General features: G+C 44.3%; 1 protein-coding gene across 2 annotated transcripts in view; it reads left to right on the forward strand.

Moving 5' to 3' along the window:
• LOC121270745 (wings apart-like protein homolog) overlaps positions 1-16,326 on the forward strand; it is a 168,641-nt gene that overhangs the window by 105,295 nt on the left and 47,020 nt on the right. For both annotated transcript variants that reach the window (XM_041176128.1, XM_041176129.1), the window contains exons 6-10: positions 1,245-1,397; positions 2,377-2,513; positions 4,391-4,502; positions 6,820-7,044; positions 15,159-15,270. In XM_041176128.1, the coding sequence (XP_041032062.1) occupies positions 1,245-1,397; positions 2,377-2,513; positions 4,391-4,502; positions 6,820-7,044; positions 15,159-15,270 (739 nt within the window). The remainder of the gene's footprint in view (positions 1-1,244; positions 1,398-2,376; positions 2,514-4,390; positions 4,503-6,819; positions 7,045-15,158; positions 15,271-16,326) is intronic.

A 16,326-nucleotide genomic window follows, 5' to 3' on the forward strand; every position in this document is an offset into this window, starting at 1 on the left:
CCCTTTGAAATAAGGTCCAGCATTCTAGTTGCCTTCCCTATTACCTGTTAAACTTGAATGTTAGCTTTTTGGGATTCATGCACAAGGACTCCCAAATCCCTCTGTTCTGCAGCCTTCTGCAGTCTTTCTCCATTTAAATAATATCCAGCCCTCCTTCTTCCTGCCAAAGTGCATAACCTCACATTTTCCCACATTATATTCCATCTGCCAAGTTTTTGCCCACTCATTTAATCTGTCCATATCCCTCTGTAGACTCCTTGCCTTCCCACCTATTTTTGTGTCACCCGCAAACTTGGCCTCCTCTAAGTCATTAATATATATTGTAAATAATTGTGGCCCCAGCACTGATCCCTGTGGCACTCCATTAATTACAGGTTGCCACCCTGAAAATGCCCCCCTTATCCCAACTCTCTGTCTTCTATAATTAGCCAATCCCCTATCCATGCTAGTATACTACCCCCAACGCCATGGGCTCTTATCTTAGTAAGTAGCCTTATATGCGGTACCTTATCGAATGCCTTTTGGAAATCCAAATATATTACATCTGCTGGCTCTCCTTTATCTATCTTGCTTGTTACCTCCTCAAAAAACTTAAATAAATTTGTTAGGCATGATTTCCCCTTCATGAAGCCATGCTGACTTTGCTTGATTAGATTGTTTTTCTATATGCTCTGCTATTATATCCTTCATAATAGCCTCCAACATTTTCCCAATGACATGTTCAACTAACTGGTTTATAGTCCCTGTTTTTTGTCTCCCTCCCTTTGGAGACCCCTGTGCTGTTAAAATTCTGTGATTCTCTCTTTTTATCCTCTCCTTTCTTCTCTCTTTCCTCTTTGTTCTGTCTTTCGGCTGGCTCACGGCTCACTTGCTCCCTCCCTCCCTCCCTCGACTCGCTTACTCTCTCCCTCCCTCCTTCGGCTTGCTCGCTCTCTCCCTCCCTCCCTCTCTCGGCTTCCCCGCTCGCTCTCGGCACCCTCCCTCGGCTCGCAATGGTGGTTTGCAGAGATAACTTTTATGTAACTGGCTCAGAACAGGAAAGGGGCAATGTCATCAGATTGGAAAGCCTGTGCCGGTCAATGAAATGTTAATGCCTGTGATTCCACACGTTGTGTGATAAAGTACTGGAGTTGAGCAGTTGAAGTTTTTTCTGTAAACGAGGCAGACCATAGCCAATAATTAACACTGATTTTGGTTCATCAGCAAATTTGTCCTTACCTGGTTGTTTTTTGCATTGTTTATAGGCCGTTGTTGCCTTAAAGGAAACGACTCAGAAGGATGAAGGGGTGTTCAAAGCCCCTCCCCCTCCACCCCGTGTGATAAAAACAGTGACGATACCAACCCAACCATACCAAGACATTGTAACTGCACTGAAATGTAGGAAGGAAGATAAAGAGGTACTGGGCTTGGCTGCCCACAGTTTCACTTGTTAATGAAAACATATTGTGAGGTTATTAAAGTTTGTGTATTATCTGCCTTGAATTACTAGAAAACTAATGGTCACAGAATTTGCAGTTAGCTCCTCTAATGAAATGCTGAACGTGTTTGAAATGTTCAGAACGCTACATAGTGTGCAGCCTTGTACTTTGCTCACATTGATATTCTCCATTCCTCCCCATTGATCCATGGCTATCAGTGCTTCTCCCCACACACACCGCTGTAACGCAATGTGAGATGGGGGCATTTACAGCAGTTTATGTGCAGTTTGTCCCCTTGCCACCCCCTCCTGCAGTGCGTAGAGGATCTCACTGCCTGAACAGTTGGTGTGTTCAGTGGAGCTGTATCTTTGTTACAGATCACCCATTTCAGAAGGATCCTTTTCCAGAGGACAAGTGAGAGCTTGTGGCTGGGGAATTTGCTGAGCTGCAGAATCTCTTCCCTTGGGAGTTATAGGAATGAGTCTATTAGGGCAAATAAACTTTTCTTTGAGTTTATAGCCTCCCTCCCCCCTCCTACGTATATGAGGACTTTGACTTGAAGATACTCCCCGCTCTGAATACCTTTCTCCAGATCTTGCAGAATGTCCAGGCAACTGGGCAAACTGCCAGTTACAGTTCCACCTGAAGGATGTGTATTCGCATTCCAGGATGAAGGAATCCTCCACAAAGTTCCTCTGGCTTAGTGGCACTGGACACACCTGCACAAAGTCCCATATCTTCAAGTTAAACAGTGACAGCCCATCAGCACCTGTAAGATTCTTAACTGATTAGTAAGATTTTCAACCAGGGAGTGTTTACGCTGAACTGTCCTGCAGATTAATTGGCCAGGGTGATGTCTTTGCTTAGAGGTGTTGTCCCAGTTTGTAAGCTGGGTTTTGCTGTGCCAGGTTAACAGTGCTTTCAGCCAATGTAAAGTGTAGTGTTATTTTTATTTCAGTTGTACACCGTGGTTCAGCACGTGAAGCACTTCAATGATGTGGTGGAATTTGGAGAAAACCAAGAGTTTACAGATGACATTGAGTACCTACTCAGTGGACTGAAATGTTCTCAGCCTCTCAACACACGCTGCCTTAGGTATGCTGCTGTGAGTGGAGTCTCTGCTCAACAGAGAGGTGCTTAAAAGTAGTGTAAATACTCTGAGAGATTATTTTGTGACAGAACAGACTGGGCATTGCATCCATCCACTTCAATATCCTGATTTGTGGGTGAGAGATCCGTGGAGGGGGATGAGGTGCCTGTTAGAGTGAATGGTAACTTTGTGATATGTAGAATAAACAAGCAATATTGCCAACTCAGCCACAGTTGCTATAAGGTATCTTGGCAATTTGTTGGATGGATTTGATCCTGATTTCTGGTTCATTTGGTGGCATTTTTTGCCTCTTAATTAGATGATTATGAGTTCAAGCCTCACTCGATGCCTTGAGCAGTAAGTTGCCACTTCAGTACTGTAGTAAAGGATTGTGGCATTGCTGAAGGTGCCATCTTACACGCGAGGTCAAACTGAAGTGGAAATAAAAGATTGTATGTTTTGAATCAGTTGTCCTGACTAACATTTATCCTTCAAAAAAAATCACTAAAACAGATTTTAACTGGATTTTGATCATATTGCTGTTTGTGGACCTGTGTACACAAATTGGCTGCTGCATTTAACTGGAAATAATAAATGCTGGCTGAGCCTCTGAAGCCCACATCCCATGAATTAATTTTAAAAATAGCTTGTGCAGTGTTTTGGAGCATCCTGTGAATGTGCAAGTTGACTTATAAGTGCATATTCTTTATCACTGTCTCAAAACCTTTTCAGATACAGATTGTCAGGGTTTCATTTTTTAAGTGTCTGTTGCTGTGGTTCTAGCTAAATTCTCTCTAATCTGATCAACTGCTTTCATTGCCTGACTGTCCCCCTTCTAGACTTGCTATTTGTGACCCAAGCTATGTGAACCTGTGTACTATGTCATTGCAACTTTTTCTAGCAAGATAGCAGCAGCCCAATGTGATAAGTATGATGCTGTTGGGGCTGCTGAAATTAACTGATGTGCTGCGTCAGCATTGGAACTGAATTGAACGGGAGGGAAACTTGCATAGTATTATAATGGATCAAAAGGACACTGGATGAGCGAGATTTAAACCATCAGTTTAGTCACATGGCGCTCATCCTCACGCATGGGAACTGTGGCCATGTTCAGACCATTCACCATGTTGGAAGTCTGGGATTCACCTGGATACTGGCAACCAGTTACAATGACAATTGGTTGTGGCTCAGGGAGCATTCAGTCAGATGTTTGGATGTGTTGAACTACCTGTAGCCTGATAACTATTGCAGTGAGCAAACCTCCACTTAGTCATCAAGAATTAAACGTAAATTGAATTGGTTAGTTGACAGGCTCTACTGCTCACAATGGATTTAGTACCAATGCCCATTTTGTTAATTGGGTTTTTATTCTTTCATGGATTGTGGGTGTTGCTGGCAAGTCCATTATTTATTGCCCATCCCTAACTGCCCTTGAGAAGGTGGTGGTGAGCTTCTTTCTTGAACCGCTGCAGTCCATATGGTGTCGGTACACTACAGTGCTGTTAGGGAGGGAGTTCCAGGATTTTGACCCCGTGACAGTGAAGGCACCAGTTGTGTATCATTGTTGGACTGTATCTTTATATAGAGGGAATTGTCTATGCTTGGGTGAATGAAGCAATTCTGCTTCAGTCAACAAATTGCCGCTGTCAGTTGTATGTTTAATATCTCCTAGTGGTATATGCCCCTGTCAGTTGGTATATGGAAACTTGTATATCTATGCCAGCTGCCAGTCACCTTCTACCCTTTGGCCAACTAGCTATGCTGCCGCCTATTATCCAATACTTGTATCCTGTAAATTTGATCCTGTTTGCCTCTGGCCATGTTCCCTCACATTCGGAGTTGATTCTTCCTTTTATTCAGTAAGTTTATTTTTGCCTTCCAGTATTATCAGCCTGGCCACCAAGTGTGCCATGCCCAGTTTCCGAATGCACCTGAGAGCTCATGGGATGGTAGCTATGGTCTTCAAGACACTGGACGATGCACAAAAGAACCAGGTATAACTTGTTGATTGAGTATTTGGGAGAGCTGTATAACAGTGACACCTTTCATGCAGTAAAATAAAAGCAAAATACGGTGGATGCTGGAAACCTGAAATAGAAACAGAAAATGCTGGAAAATCTCAGCAGGTCTGGCAGCATTTGTGCAGAGAGAAACAGTTAACGTTTTAAGTCAAAATGTTAGCAGCTATGGAGAGAGAAAGAGTTACCAGACGTGCTGAGTTTTTCCAGCGTTTTCTGTTTCTCTTTCAGGCAGTGCCTTCAATGTAGTAGAACATTCAGCCACTTCAGAAGAGTGTTATCGGAAAAAAAAATTGATCCTGAGCAGCATTGGATTTTAGGACAAGATGGCCAAAAATTTAGTAAAATGGTTAGTTTTTTTAAGAGTATCTTAGAGGGAAAGTGGAAATTGCTGAGAGCCCAGGCAGCTGCAGGCATGACTGCCACTGCTGGGACAAAGAAAGTGAGGGATGAGCAAGAAGCTGAGTTGAAGGAGCTCAGAGATCTCGGAGGGTTTTAGGGCTAGAGGAGACTTCAAAGATAGGGAGAGTGAAGGCTATGGAGAGACTTGGAAACAATGAAAACTTAAAATGCAGACATTGGGCAGGCAACCAGTGTACATCAGCAAGCACAAGGGTGTAAACAGGAATTGCAGACATTGGGCAGGCAACCAGTGTACATCAGCAAGCACAAGGGTGTAAACAGGAATTGCTGTGGTTTAGGAAATGAGAGGGTGGGGTGGGGTGGTTCCAGCTTGATGTGCTAAACGGTGGAGATGGGGAAGGTGTTAGTCAAATAGCATCCTGAATTTATAGGAACAGGATAAAGCCATTCAGCCTGTGCTGGGTTCGTTGTTAAGTTGGATTATTGTTGATCTGTATCTCAACTCTATGTACTGGCCAAAGATTTTTGTTGGGGTAGACTATCAATTAATCTCAGTCCTCAAAATTTCAAAGACTCCCAACATCCAAACCTTTCAGTGAGTGTGTTCCAGATTTCCTGGAGTCTTCCTGGTCAAATGGACCGGTGCTTCTTTATGATTGAAACAAAAATAGCTCAAAACTCAGCAGGTCTGACAGCATCTGCTTCTTTATGATTGGTCTGGCTCTAATTGTAAATTTAAAACAAGCCTTGTTCTGGTTTCTTTCCCCCCATCACCAATGTTTCTCTGCGTACCCTATCAAATTCATTAATCTTCTTAAACACACAATTAGATGTTCCATTAGTCTTCCAAAATCAAGGAATATGAGCCAGGCCTGTGCCAACTGCCCTAGTCATTTAACCCTTTTAACCCCACAATCATTCTGATGAATCTGCAGTGCAGCACCTCCCCCATCCAAGACTCATGTATTCTTCTTGAGGTGCAATGTCCAGAACTGAATGCAGTTACTCCAGACAGAGTCTGACTGAGGTTCTTTACAACTACAACTAAATTGCCTCTCTTTGTATTCCAATTGCTTGAGATAAAGACTAACATTCCATTAACCTTTTTCATTACTTTTGCAGCTGTCCCTCTGGTTTTAGTGATTCGTTTACTTGGATACCCAAATATTTGTTCCTAGTCTCTCAACATTTATAAAATATTCCAGTTCTTCTGTCTTGGATCCAAATGAACTCTCACTTGGCAGGTTGATCTCCATCTCCCATTAAGATTAAAAACAAAAACAGAAACACAAATACCTGGAAAAACTCAGCAGGTCTGGCAGCATTGGCAGAGAAGTACACAGTTGACGTTTTGAGTCCTCATGACCCTTCAACAGAACTTCTGTTGAAGGATCATGAGGACTCGAAATGTTAACTGTGCCCCTCTCCACCGATGCTGCCAGACCTGCTGAGTTTTTCCAGGTATTTCTGTTTCTGCTTTTGTTTTGGATTTCCAACATCCGCAGTTTTTTGTTTTTATCCCATTGAGATTAAGTAGATGGACAAAACAATGTCCCTTTGCAACAGCCTTCACTCAGCTGCACAATTTACTGTAGATTATGGCCAGGTTTCCCCTCAGCCTCGGGACTTGTGCTCTCCACCTCCCGCAACTTGACAAGTTTACAGGTTGAGGGGGACCTATTCTTGCCTCTTCCAGCATCTCAGTGCGTGCTGTCTCTGGTCAAAATTTTAAGTGTAACAAAGTGTAGGAAGGTATTCTGTATTCTCCTAGAGTATGGTGCTGTTTGCTCCGGCAGGGGCGCAGCAGGGCAGGCTCGCTCGAGCGGGGGTGCTGCGGGGCCGGCTTGCTCCTGCGCAACCTGCCATATATTTGTCAGTGTGTGTGCCTATTCATTGAGTTTCTTTCACAGTCTTTGCATTGTATTGGCAGAACCTAGCTCTTTGCACAGCAGCACTAATGTACATCCTGAGCCGGGATCGACTGAACATGGATCTGGATCGAGCTAGTCTGGACTTGATGATTCGCCTCCTGGAGATGGACCAGGATCCTTGTTCGCGACAGCTGAATGAGAAAGAAATGAAAAAGATCAAGGAGAAAATTCGCAAGCTCTGTGAGACTGTTCACAACAGGCATTTAGACCTAGAGAACATTACGGTAAGAACATGAAGCAAAATATCTCTTTGGGATTTACTTTAATCACGCTACAAGAGATGCTTCACAATCAATGGCTGATTCTTCAGAAAGCTGCAAACAGGGAAACGTGATCCTCATCCAACATCTTGCACAAACTATTTGAACTACGTAATACCTGTTCTGTCTTTGGGTTGGCCAGTGTCAGGTGATTGCTCTTAATCCCAGCTCAGTTGGAATCTGCTGGATGTCCCCACTTAAAGCATGAGGAACAGCTGTATGACCTCATCAAGTGTCTATGCACTTGGTTTCCATTAGAGCTTTGCTGTGCAAATTCTGATGTAACTATTAAAGCAAAGCACAGATAAACCTTCCGTCATACCCTAGCAATAAATTACGTTTTTAATAGTGAAACATTTACATTGTTTCATCTTTTTGGGTACTTGGTACTGTTGCTTTGGAAGAGCAATTATAAAGAACCTGATGAGACAAAGCATCACATCTACCCACAATGCTGAGCCTGAGTGTACGCTTCGAAGCTGGGTCAAGCTTCTACACTGCCAGGCTGTTTGAAATGTAGACCATGCTCAATTCTAAGTTTGAAGCTTGTAGCCTTTCTCTGCTCCTCACCCTAAACTTAACAGGACCTTTTCCATGTTCCTGTCCTTCCTTTGACCAGGTCATCTTGGGATTTTCTCCTATTCCACTCCCTTGAATTTAGGGGACTTTTCTTCTTTAGTTTGGAACCTTCATGTCCTGCCTGTCCTGGCACCTCCTTCCAACTGTTCTCAGATCACGGCATATGTGCATCTGATTAGAAATGCAGCTCTACAAACAGCTGTAGAGCTGCTGTCTTCACTCAAAAATGAAACTAGATCCTGGGTTTCACCTTTTAACCCACAAATAGAAAAAATATATAAATTAAACTTAAAGATATACCTTATTCCTAACCACCAAATACTCATAAAATTTACTTAAACTATCTGTCTTAATCTCCTTTGTGGGCCTACTCTTCCTCTTATCACCCTTTCACTATTTGGGATTCCCCTTCTTTGTTAGCTGTCAGTCTTTTTCCATACTCCTTTGCTTCTCTCATTTGCTTTTTCACCTCCCCTCTGAACCTTCTATATTAGCTGGGTTCTCCATTGCATTATCCACCTGACGTCTGTTATAAGCTTACTTTTTCCTCCTTCATCTTAATTTCTATCTCTTCTGTCATCCAGGGAGCTCTGGATTTGTTTGTCCAACCTTTACCTTTCAAGAGAATACATGTTGGTTGTGCCTGTGCTATTTCTTCTTTGAAGATAGCCCATTGTCCAGCTACCATTTTTCCAGCCCTCCTTTGACTCCAAATTATTTTGCCTAGGTCCATTCTTAAGCCATTGAATTTGGCTTTGCCCCAGTTAATTATTTTTACTCTTGATTGTTCATTGTCCTTTTCCATAGCCAACCTCAGCCTTTGTGATATAACTGCCAATGTCCCTACTGGCACTTGATCTACTTAAGCCACCTCACTCCCAAGAACCAGGTCTAGCTCTTTTCCTGTTGGACTGGAAACATACTGATGTAGGAAATTTTCTTGAACACACGTTAGGAATGCTTGGATAAAAGCAAAATACTGCAGATGCTGGAAATCTGAAACAAAAACACTGGAAAAATTCAGGTCTGACAGCATCTGTGGACAGAAAGACAGAGTTAACGTTTTGAGTCCAGATTACTCCTCTTCAGAACTAAAGAGAAGTAGAAATGGGGTGAAATATGCACTGTTTAAGGGGGGGTGGGACAGATGAAGCTGGATAGAAGGCCAGTGAATGTGGAGGCAAAGGAGAGATTGTGAAATATTGTCATAAACAAAAGGTCGAAGAGGTGTTGTTGGTGGTGATACTGGCTAAAGGAGGTGCTAATGGTGACATTAAGAGTAGAAAGCAGGATGAGCAAGTGACAGACGGCCCTAGTGGGGTGGAGGGAGGGGAGGGTGTGGGAGAATAGATCAAAATAGGCTAAAAGGTGGGGATAAAACAATTAATGGAAATAAGTTTAAAAAATAATAATAGAAATAGGTTAGGAAAAAATATGTTTATATAAAAATTTAAAAATAAATATTTGAGAAACGGGTGAGGATGAGGAGAGAGTTCATGATCTGAAGTTGTTGAACTCAATGTTAAGTCCGGTAGGCTGTAAAGTGCCTAATCAGAAGATGAGGTCCTTTTTTGAGTTGATCTTCACTGGACCAATGCAGCAGGCCAAGGATGGACATGTGGGCATGAGAGCAGGGTGGTGTGTTGAAATGGCAAGCGATTGAAGGTCTGGGTCATGCTTGCGGACAGATCGAGGGTGATCTGCAATGCGGTCACCCAGTCTGTGTTTGGTCTCTCCAGTGTAGAGGAGACTGCATTGGGAGCAGCGAATGCAGTAGACCAAATTGAGGGAAGTGCTGCTTCACTTGAAAGGAGCGTTTGGGCCCTTGGACGGTGAGGAGGAGGAAAGTAAAAGGGCAGGTGTCACACCTTCTGCGATTGCATGGGAAGGTGCCGTGGGAGAGGGTTGAGGTGTAGGGGATGATGGAGAAGTGGACCAGGGTGTCCTGGAATGGAACAGTCCCTACGGAATGCTGACGGGAGGGCTGAAGGGAAGATATGCATGGTGGTGGCATCATGCTGGAGTTGGTGGAAATGGCAGAGGATGATTCTTTGAAAATGGAGGCAGATGGGGTGGAAAGTGAGGTCAAGGGAGACCTTATCATGGTTCTGGGAGGGAGCAGAATGTGCAAGGGCAGAGGCATGGGAGATGGGTCAGACACGGTTGAGGGCCCTGTCGACCACTGTGGGTAGGAAACCTCGGTTAAGGAAGAAGGAAGACATGTCAGAAGCACTGTTTAGGAAAGTGGCCTCATTGGAACAGATGCGACGGAGGCGAAGGAACCAAGAGAATGGGATGGAGTCCTTATAGGAAGCAGGGTGTGAGGAGGTATAGTCGAGGTAGCTGTGGGAGTCTGAGGGCTTGTAATGGATATTGGTGGACAGTCTATCACCAGAAATTGAGACAGAGAGGTCAAGGAAGGAGAGAGAAGTGTCAGTGATGGACCATGTGAAAATGATGGAGGGGTGGAAATCGGAAGTAAAATTAATCATTTTTTCCAGGTCCAGACAAGAGCCTGAAGTGGCACTGAAACAATCATCGATGTACTGGAGTAAGAGTTGTGGGAGGGGGCCTGAGTAGGACTGGAACAAGGAATGTTCCACATACCCCATAAAGAGACAGGCATAACTGGGGTTCATGAGGGTACCCATAGCCACACCTTTTATTTGGAGGAAGTGAGATGAGTTTAAGGAGAAATTGTTCAGTGAGAGAACAAGTTCAGCCAGATGGAGGAGAGTAGTGGTGAATGGGGATTGATCGGGCCTCTGTTCGAGGAAGAAGCGGAGACCCTCAGACCATCCCGGTGGGGGATGGAGGTGTAGAGGGATTGGACGCCCAAGGTGAAGAGGCAGTGGTTGGGGCCAGGGAACTGGAAATTGTTGTTATGATGTAGGGCATCAGAGGAATCTTGACTCCATACTCTCTCCCATTGTCCATTCTCTTCCCACCGACATCCGCGATTCCTCTGATGGCCTACATTATATCAGCAATTTCCAGTTCCCTGGCCCTAACCATCTCTTTATGGGGAATGTGGAATATTCCTTGTTCCAGGCCCACTCAGGCCCCTTCCCACAACTCTTTCTCCAGTACATCGATGATTGTTTCGGTGCCACTTCATGCTTTCGTCTGGACCTAGAAAAATTTATTATTTTGCTTCCAATTTCCACCCCTCCGTCACTTTCACATGGCCCATCACTGACACGTCCTTTCCCTTTCTTGACCTCTGTCTCAATTTCTGGTGATAGACTGTCCACCAATATTCATTACAAGTCTACCAACTCCCAGAGCTACTTCAACTACAGCTCCTCACACCCTGCTTCCTGTAAGGACTCCATCTCATTCTCTCAGTTCCTTCGCCTCTGTCGCATCTGTTCCAATGATGCCACTTTCCTAAACAGTGCTTCTGACATGTCTTTCTTCTTCCTTAACCGAGGTTTCCTACCCACAGTGGTTGACAGGGCCCTCAACCGTGTCCGGCCCATCTCCCGCGCCTCTGCCCTTGCACCTTCCACTCCCTTTACTTCCCCCCTCCTCACCGTCCAAGGCCCCAAACACTCCTTTCAAGTGAAGCAGCATTTCACTTGCACTTTCCTCAGTTTAGTCTACTGCATTCGTTGCTCCCAATGCGGTTTCCTCGACATTGGAGAGACCAAACGCAGACTGGGTGACCGCTTTGCGGAACACCTTCGGTCTGTCCGCAAGCATGACCCAGACCTCCCTGCAATGATCTCCTTAATCAATACTGCCGCCCTTCCTTTTCCCTCTTTCCTGTCTTCCCTGAACACCTTGCTTCCAGGTGTATTTAACACCCAGCCCTGCCCTTCCTTGAGCCAGGTCTCTGTTAGAGCCAAACATCACATCTCCACACAGCAATCTGTGTTTGTAACTCACCAATCTTATTTACTGTACTCTGTGCATTCACAAACATGTACTGTAACCCTGATGTGAACTTTATAACTTTCCCCTGTACTCTGACACCGCCTATTAACTTACTATTCCCTATTTTAGTGCTGCCTATCTCTCCCAGTATTCTGTGCATCTTGTGCATTCCTCTCTGATATTATTTCCTGGTTCCCACACCCCTGCCAAGTTAGTTTAAACTAGTGTCACCGTTGCTGTTTCAATGTAGCAAAAGCCAGGCACAGTGTTAACTGAATTTGGCCAAAATTAAGGCAACTCCCCTAATCAAAACAAGTTCAAAAATATTTAAGCAAAATAATGTGGATGCTAGAAATCTGAAATGAAAGTAGAAAATGCTGGAAAAACACAGGCCCGGAAGCATCAGTTGAGAGAGAAGAGTTAACGTTTCAAATCTGTATGACTCTCCTTCCTCATACAGACATGATGAATAGTGTCTATATCAGTCACTAGCTCATTACATGACTCTGGGAGAATATGGATGCTGAAATTCTCTTGGACTCTATTTTGTATGTCTGTTTATATTAAAGTAACACCTGCCCCTCAAGTCATACAGGATAAACACTTACTCACTGAAGTTCCACTCATTAGCTTCAATGGTGGATCAGTTACTGTACAGATTATTTAGATGTAGAACCACCTCTTTTGTACTTGTCAAAGACTTCAGTGCTTTGCACGCAATTACTGTTATGTAGTAAATATAGCAGCTGGTTTGTGCACAGCAAGCTCCCACAAACAGCTATGAGTGGAATATGTTATTGAGAGAGAAATGTGTGAGCTGAGATTGTATTGAAATCTGGCAGTGGGGCTTGAACCACTCAGCCAAGCTGAGAGCAGTACCTTTTCAAAGCTGCACAGAGGGGTTAGTGGTGATGTAAATTTGAAGGGCATTTAAAATTGACAGAGCTTCACTCAGCTTTGTGTTGTGCTGTTGATCGTGTTTTTAACCTTTTAAAGGTTTCTTTTTCGTTGTTTTCGCTATAATTAGCTGAATGGGCTGATAGCCTTGCTGTGAAATCTGCGGCTGAGTTCTTGGGCGTTTAATTCCGTTGGTGAGGTGAGAGTGACTGCCCTGGACATCAAGGCAGCATTTGACCGCATGTGGCATCAAAGAGCCTGAGCAAAACTGGACTTAATGGGGGAAAACTCTCCACTGGTTGGAGTCATGCCTAGCACAAAGGGAGATGGTTGTTGAGGGTCAATCATCTCAGTTCAAGGACATCACCGCAGGAGTTCCTAAGGGTAGTGCCCTCGGCACAACCATTTTCAGCTGCTTCATCGGTGATCTTCCTTCCATCATAAGGTCAGAAGTGGGGATGTTCGCTGATGATTGCACAATGTTCAGTACCATTCGTGACTCCTCAGATACTGAGGCAGCAAGACCTGGACAACATCCAGGCCTCGGCTGACAAGTGGCAAGTAACATTCACACCATACAAATGCCAGGCCATGACCATCTCCAACAAGAGAGAACCTAACCATCACCCCTTGACATTCAATGGCATTACCATCACTGAATACCCCACTATCAACATACTGGGGATTACCATTGGCCAGAAACTGAAGTGGATTAGCTACATAAATACTGTGGCTACAAGAGCAGGTCAGAGGCTAGAAATCCTGTAGAGTAATTCACCCCCTGACTCCCCATAACCTGTCCACCAGCTACAAGGCACAAGTCAGGAGTGTAATGGAATACTCTCCACTTGCCTGGATCCAGGATAAAGCAGCCCACTTGATTGACAGCACATCCACAAACATTCACTCCCACCACCACCAGTGTGTAGTAGCAGCAGTGTGTACCATCTAGAATATGCACTGCAAGGACTCACCAAGGCTCCTTCGTACCTTCCAATCCCATGACCACTACCATCTAGAAGGACAATGGCAGCAGATAGACGGAAACACCACCACCTGGAAGTTCCCCTCCAAGCCACTCACCATCCTGACTTGGAAATATATCACTATTCCTTCAATGTAGCTGGGTCAAAATCTTGGAATCCTCTCCCTAACAGCACTGTGGGTGTACCTACACCACGTGGACTGCAGCGGTTCAAGAAGGCAGCTCACCACCACCTTCTCAAGGGGCAACTAGGGATGGGCAATAAACGCTGGCCCAGCCAGCGACACCCACACCCCATGAATGAATAAAAAATAACATAGCATCATTACCTGGAAAGTGAGTGTCTTTCCAGTTAGAAAAATTGTGGAGTGTGGGGAGCAGCAAAGGGTGAGGGGTTTGGGGCCAGAGGGGTTCTGTGGTGGGTAAGGCTACTGAAACCATCATAAACTGTGAATCTGTTTAACACCTGCAGAGCTGAGACATTTGTACAAGTTGTTACGTGACATGAAAGATGTGGGAGTGCAACTTCTCACTCAGTGTGAGCTGCGCACACTGGGGAACAGCCTTTGTACTCTCCCATGTGTATATGCTAATAATACTGAACTTTATATAACAGGAAAGTTGACATTGCCCCAGCTTCTGTTTCCTTAGCTGACTGTTACATTGGCCCTGCCCCCTCGTGGTAGCTCTAGTACTGCAAGGCCATTCTCTACAATGTAGGTTGAGGCCTAGTTTCAGCATGGGACCTGCTTTAGTCCTAATCCTGCTTTAGCACGTAGTTTATTGCTTAATTAGTTTTACCGCTGCTGTCTTCCCCAAAGTATTGAGTGGTTGCCAAGAAAGGTTGAGTTACAGTTGTGTATTTTTTTGTTTGTCAATCTGTCTGGAGTGTTCTGTTGAAAATTTGAGTGATCATTTTCAGGGCAGTTGGCTGGTAGGAATTAATCTGACAATCATCAGACTGATCTGGATTATCAGAGATGCCATCATCAAATGGGATGCTTCAGTAAATGTATTCGGCTTCCTGTATATCCAAAACTCTAAAGTGAAGTCAAGGATTTATTAAGTTAGAAGTAAAGGAAAAACCTGGACAACAGGCCCATTAGAATTCAAACGGAAGAGACAATATTCACGTTCAAAGTGTGACCTGTGACATACTAATATGGTTTTCACCTGAAACATCAACTTACCCCATATCACTTTACAGATTTGGGCAGGCTTTCAGTGCATTTCCAGCATTTGTGTTTGAGGGGGAGTTCGTCTTTTGTTGATCTGTGACTATCTAAATCAAGGCGATAGTGGCCCACTACACCAGGGTTCAGCAGAGACAGGGGTAAGGGAGCAGGAAATCAGGGACACTTTGTTAACCACTGTCTAGCAACATGAAGTGGACTGGAAGGGGGTGATGAGGAGAAAATCAAACCCTATTTTGGCCCTAAGTCACCTGCCCACATTCCCTGTTATCTATTTTACAAACTCAAAAAGGAATCATAATCTTTGAGGGCAGGGTAAAGGGGAAGGAATCAGACTGGCAGGGGAAAGCAGAGAAGAGACAGTATGTTGTTTGCTGTGGACTGGATGTGTGGTTGTGGATTGCTGTCATGTCTACAGTTGGTGGGCAGTGTCGTTGTGCAGAATCTGATCATCGTAAAATTATTGTATGTAATTTGGTTTCGATGCCTTTCTTCAGGGTGATTTCCAGACCTGAGTATTGAGGTGTACTTTCTCTTTTGGACAGACTGGACACTTGGCCATGGAAACTTTGCTTTCACTCACATCCAAACGCGCTGGGGACTGGTTTAAGGAGGAACTTAGACTCCTCGGAGGATTGGATCACATAGTGGATAAAGGTACGTATGCAGCTGGAGCAGTTACTCTTGGTTTTAGATGGATTGACCCCAACACGAAAAGTTTTTATTTATGTAGCGCCTTTAATATAATGAAATGTCCCCGACCCAAGACGCTTCACTGGATCATTATAAAACCAAGTATGGTGCCAAGTCTCACGAGATATTAGGTCATATGGTCAAACACTTGGTCAAAGACGTGGGTTTGGAGGATCATCAAGAAGAAATGTGAGGTAGAGGGGCAGGTAAATGTAGGGAACGAATTCCAGAGCTTAGGCCCCAGTCAGTTGAAGGTATATCCAGTGGTGAAGCAATTAAAATCGGCGATGCTCGAGACCAGAATTAGATGAGCACACAGATCTTGGAGGGTTTGGAGTTGGAGGAGATTTGAAAACAAGGATGAAAATTTTAAAATCAAGAAAGCTGCTTGAATGGGAACCGATGTAAGTCAGCGAGCACAGAGGGTGATAGATGAACAGGACTTGGTGTGAGTTAAAACACAGGCAACAGAGTTTTGGGTGACCTCCAGTTTACGAAGTGTGTGATGTGGACGACCAGTCAGGAGTGTGTTGCAGTAGTCAAATCAGGTAACAAAGGCATGAGTGAGAGTTTCAGCAGCTGATGAGCTGAGGCATGCGGTGTTATAGAGGTGGAAATAGACTATCTTCATGGTGTTACGATTTATCTCCTATTACAGACTGCCCATGGCCACACACATTCCTGAAGCCACAGAATTCCCATAAAGTCCTGGGCACAGCTATGTGCTGGATAATTAGATTAATTGGTTTTGAGCATTAGAAAATATTGCTTCACTTTTTTTGTCTGTGTCTTCGAACCTTAGCCTTGATTTTCCTTAAATTGTGGGACTCCAGGTTGGCTCCTGAGCAGTCTAGTGAAGCTATCAATTATTTGTATGTTAAATGTGCCTTGTTTTAAATTCTTGATGCCTGGGTGCTTCAACTTGCTGAGCTTGTCCATCCGGGTGGTTTTGGGTTCCAGTATCAGGATTTGTGTTGTCCCCTAGTGGAGACAGCAAGACCTGATTTTTGGACAGATTGT

This window comes from Carcharodon carcharias, chromosome 28 (assembly GCF_017639515.1).
Source record: "Carcharodon carcharias isolate sCarCar2 chromosome 28, sCarCar2.pri, whole genome shotgun sequence".
NCBI lineage: Eukaryota > Metazoa > Chordata > Chondrichthyes > Lamniformes > Lamnidae > Carcharodon > Carcharodon carcharias.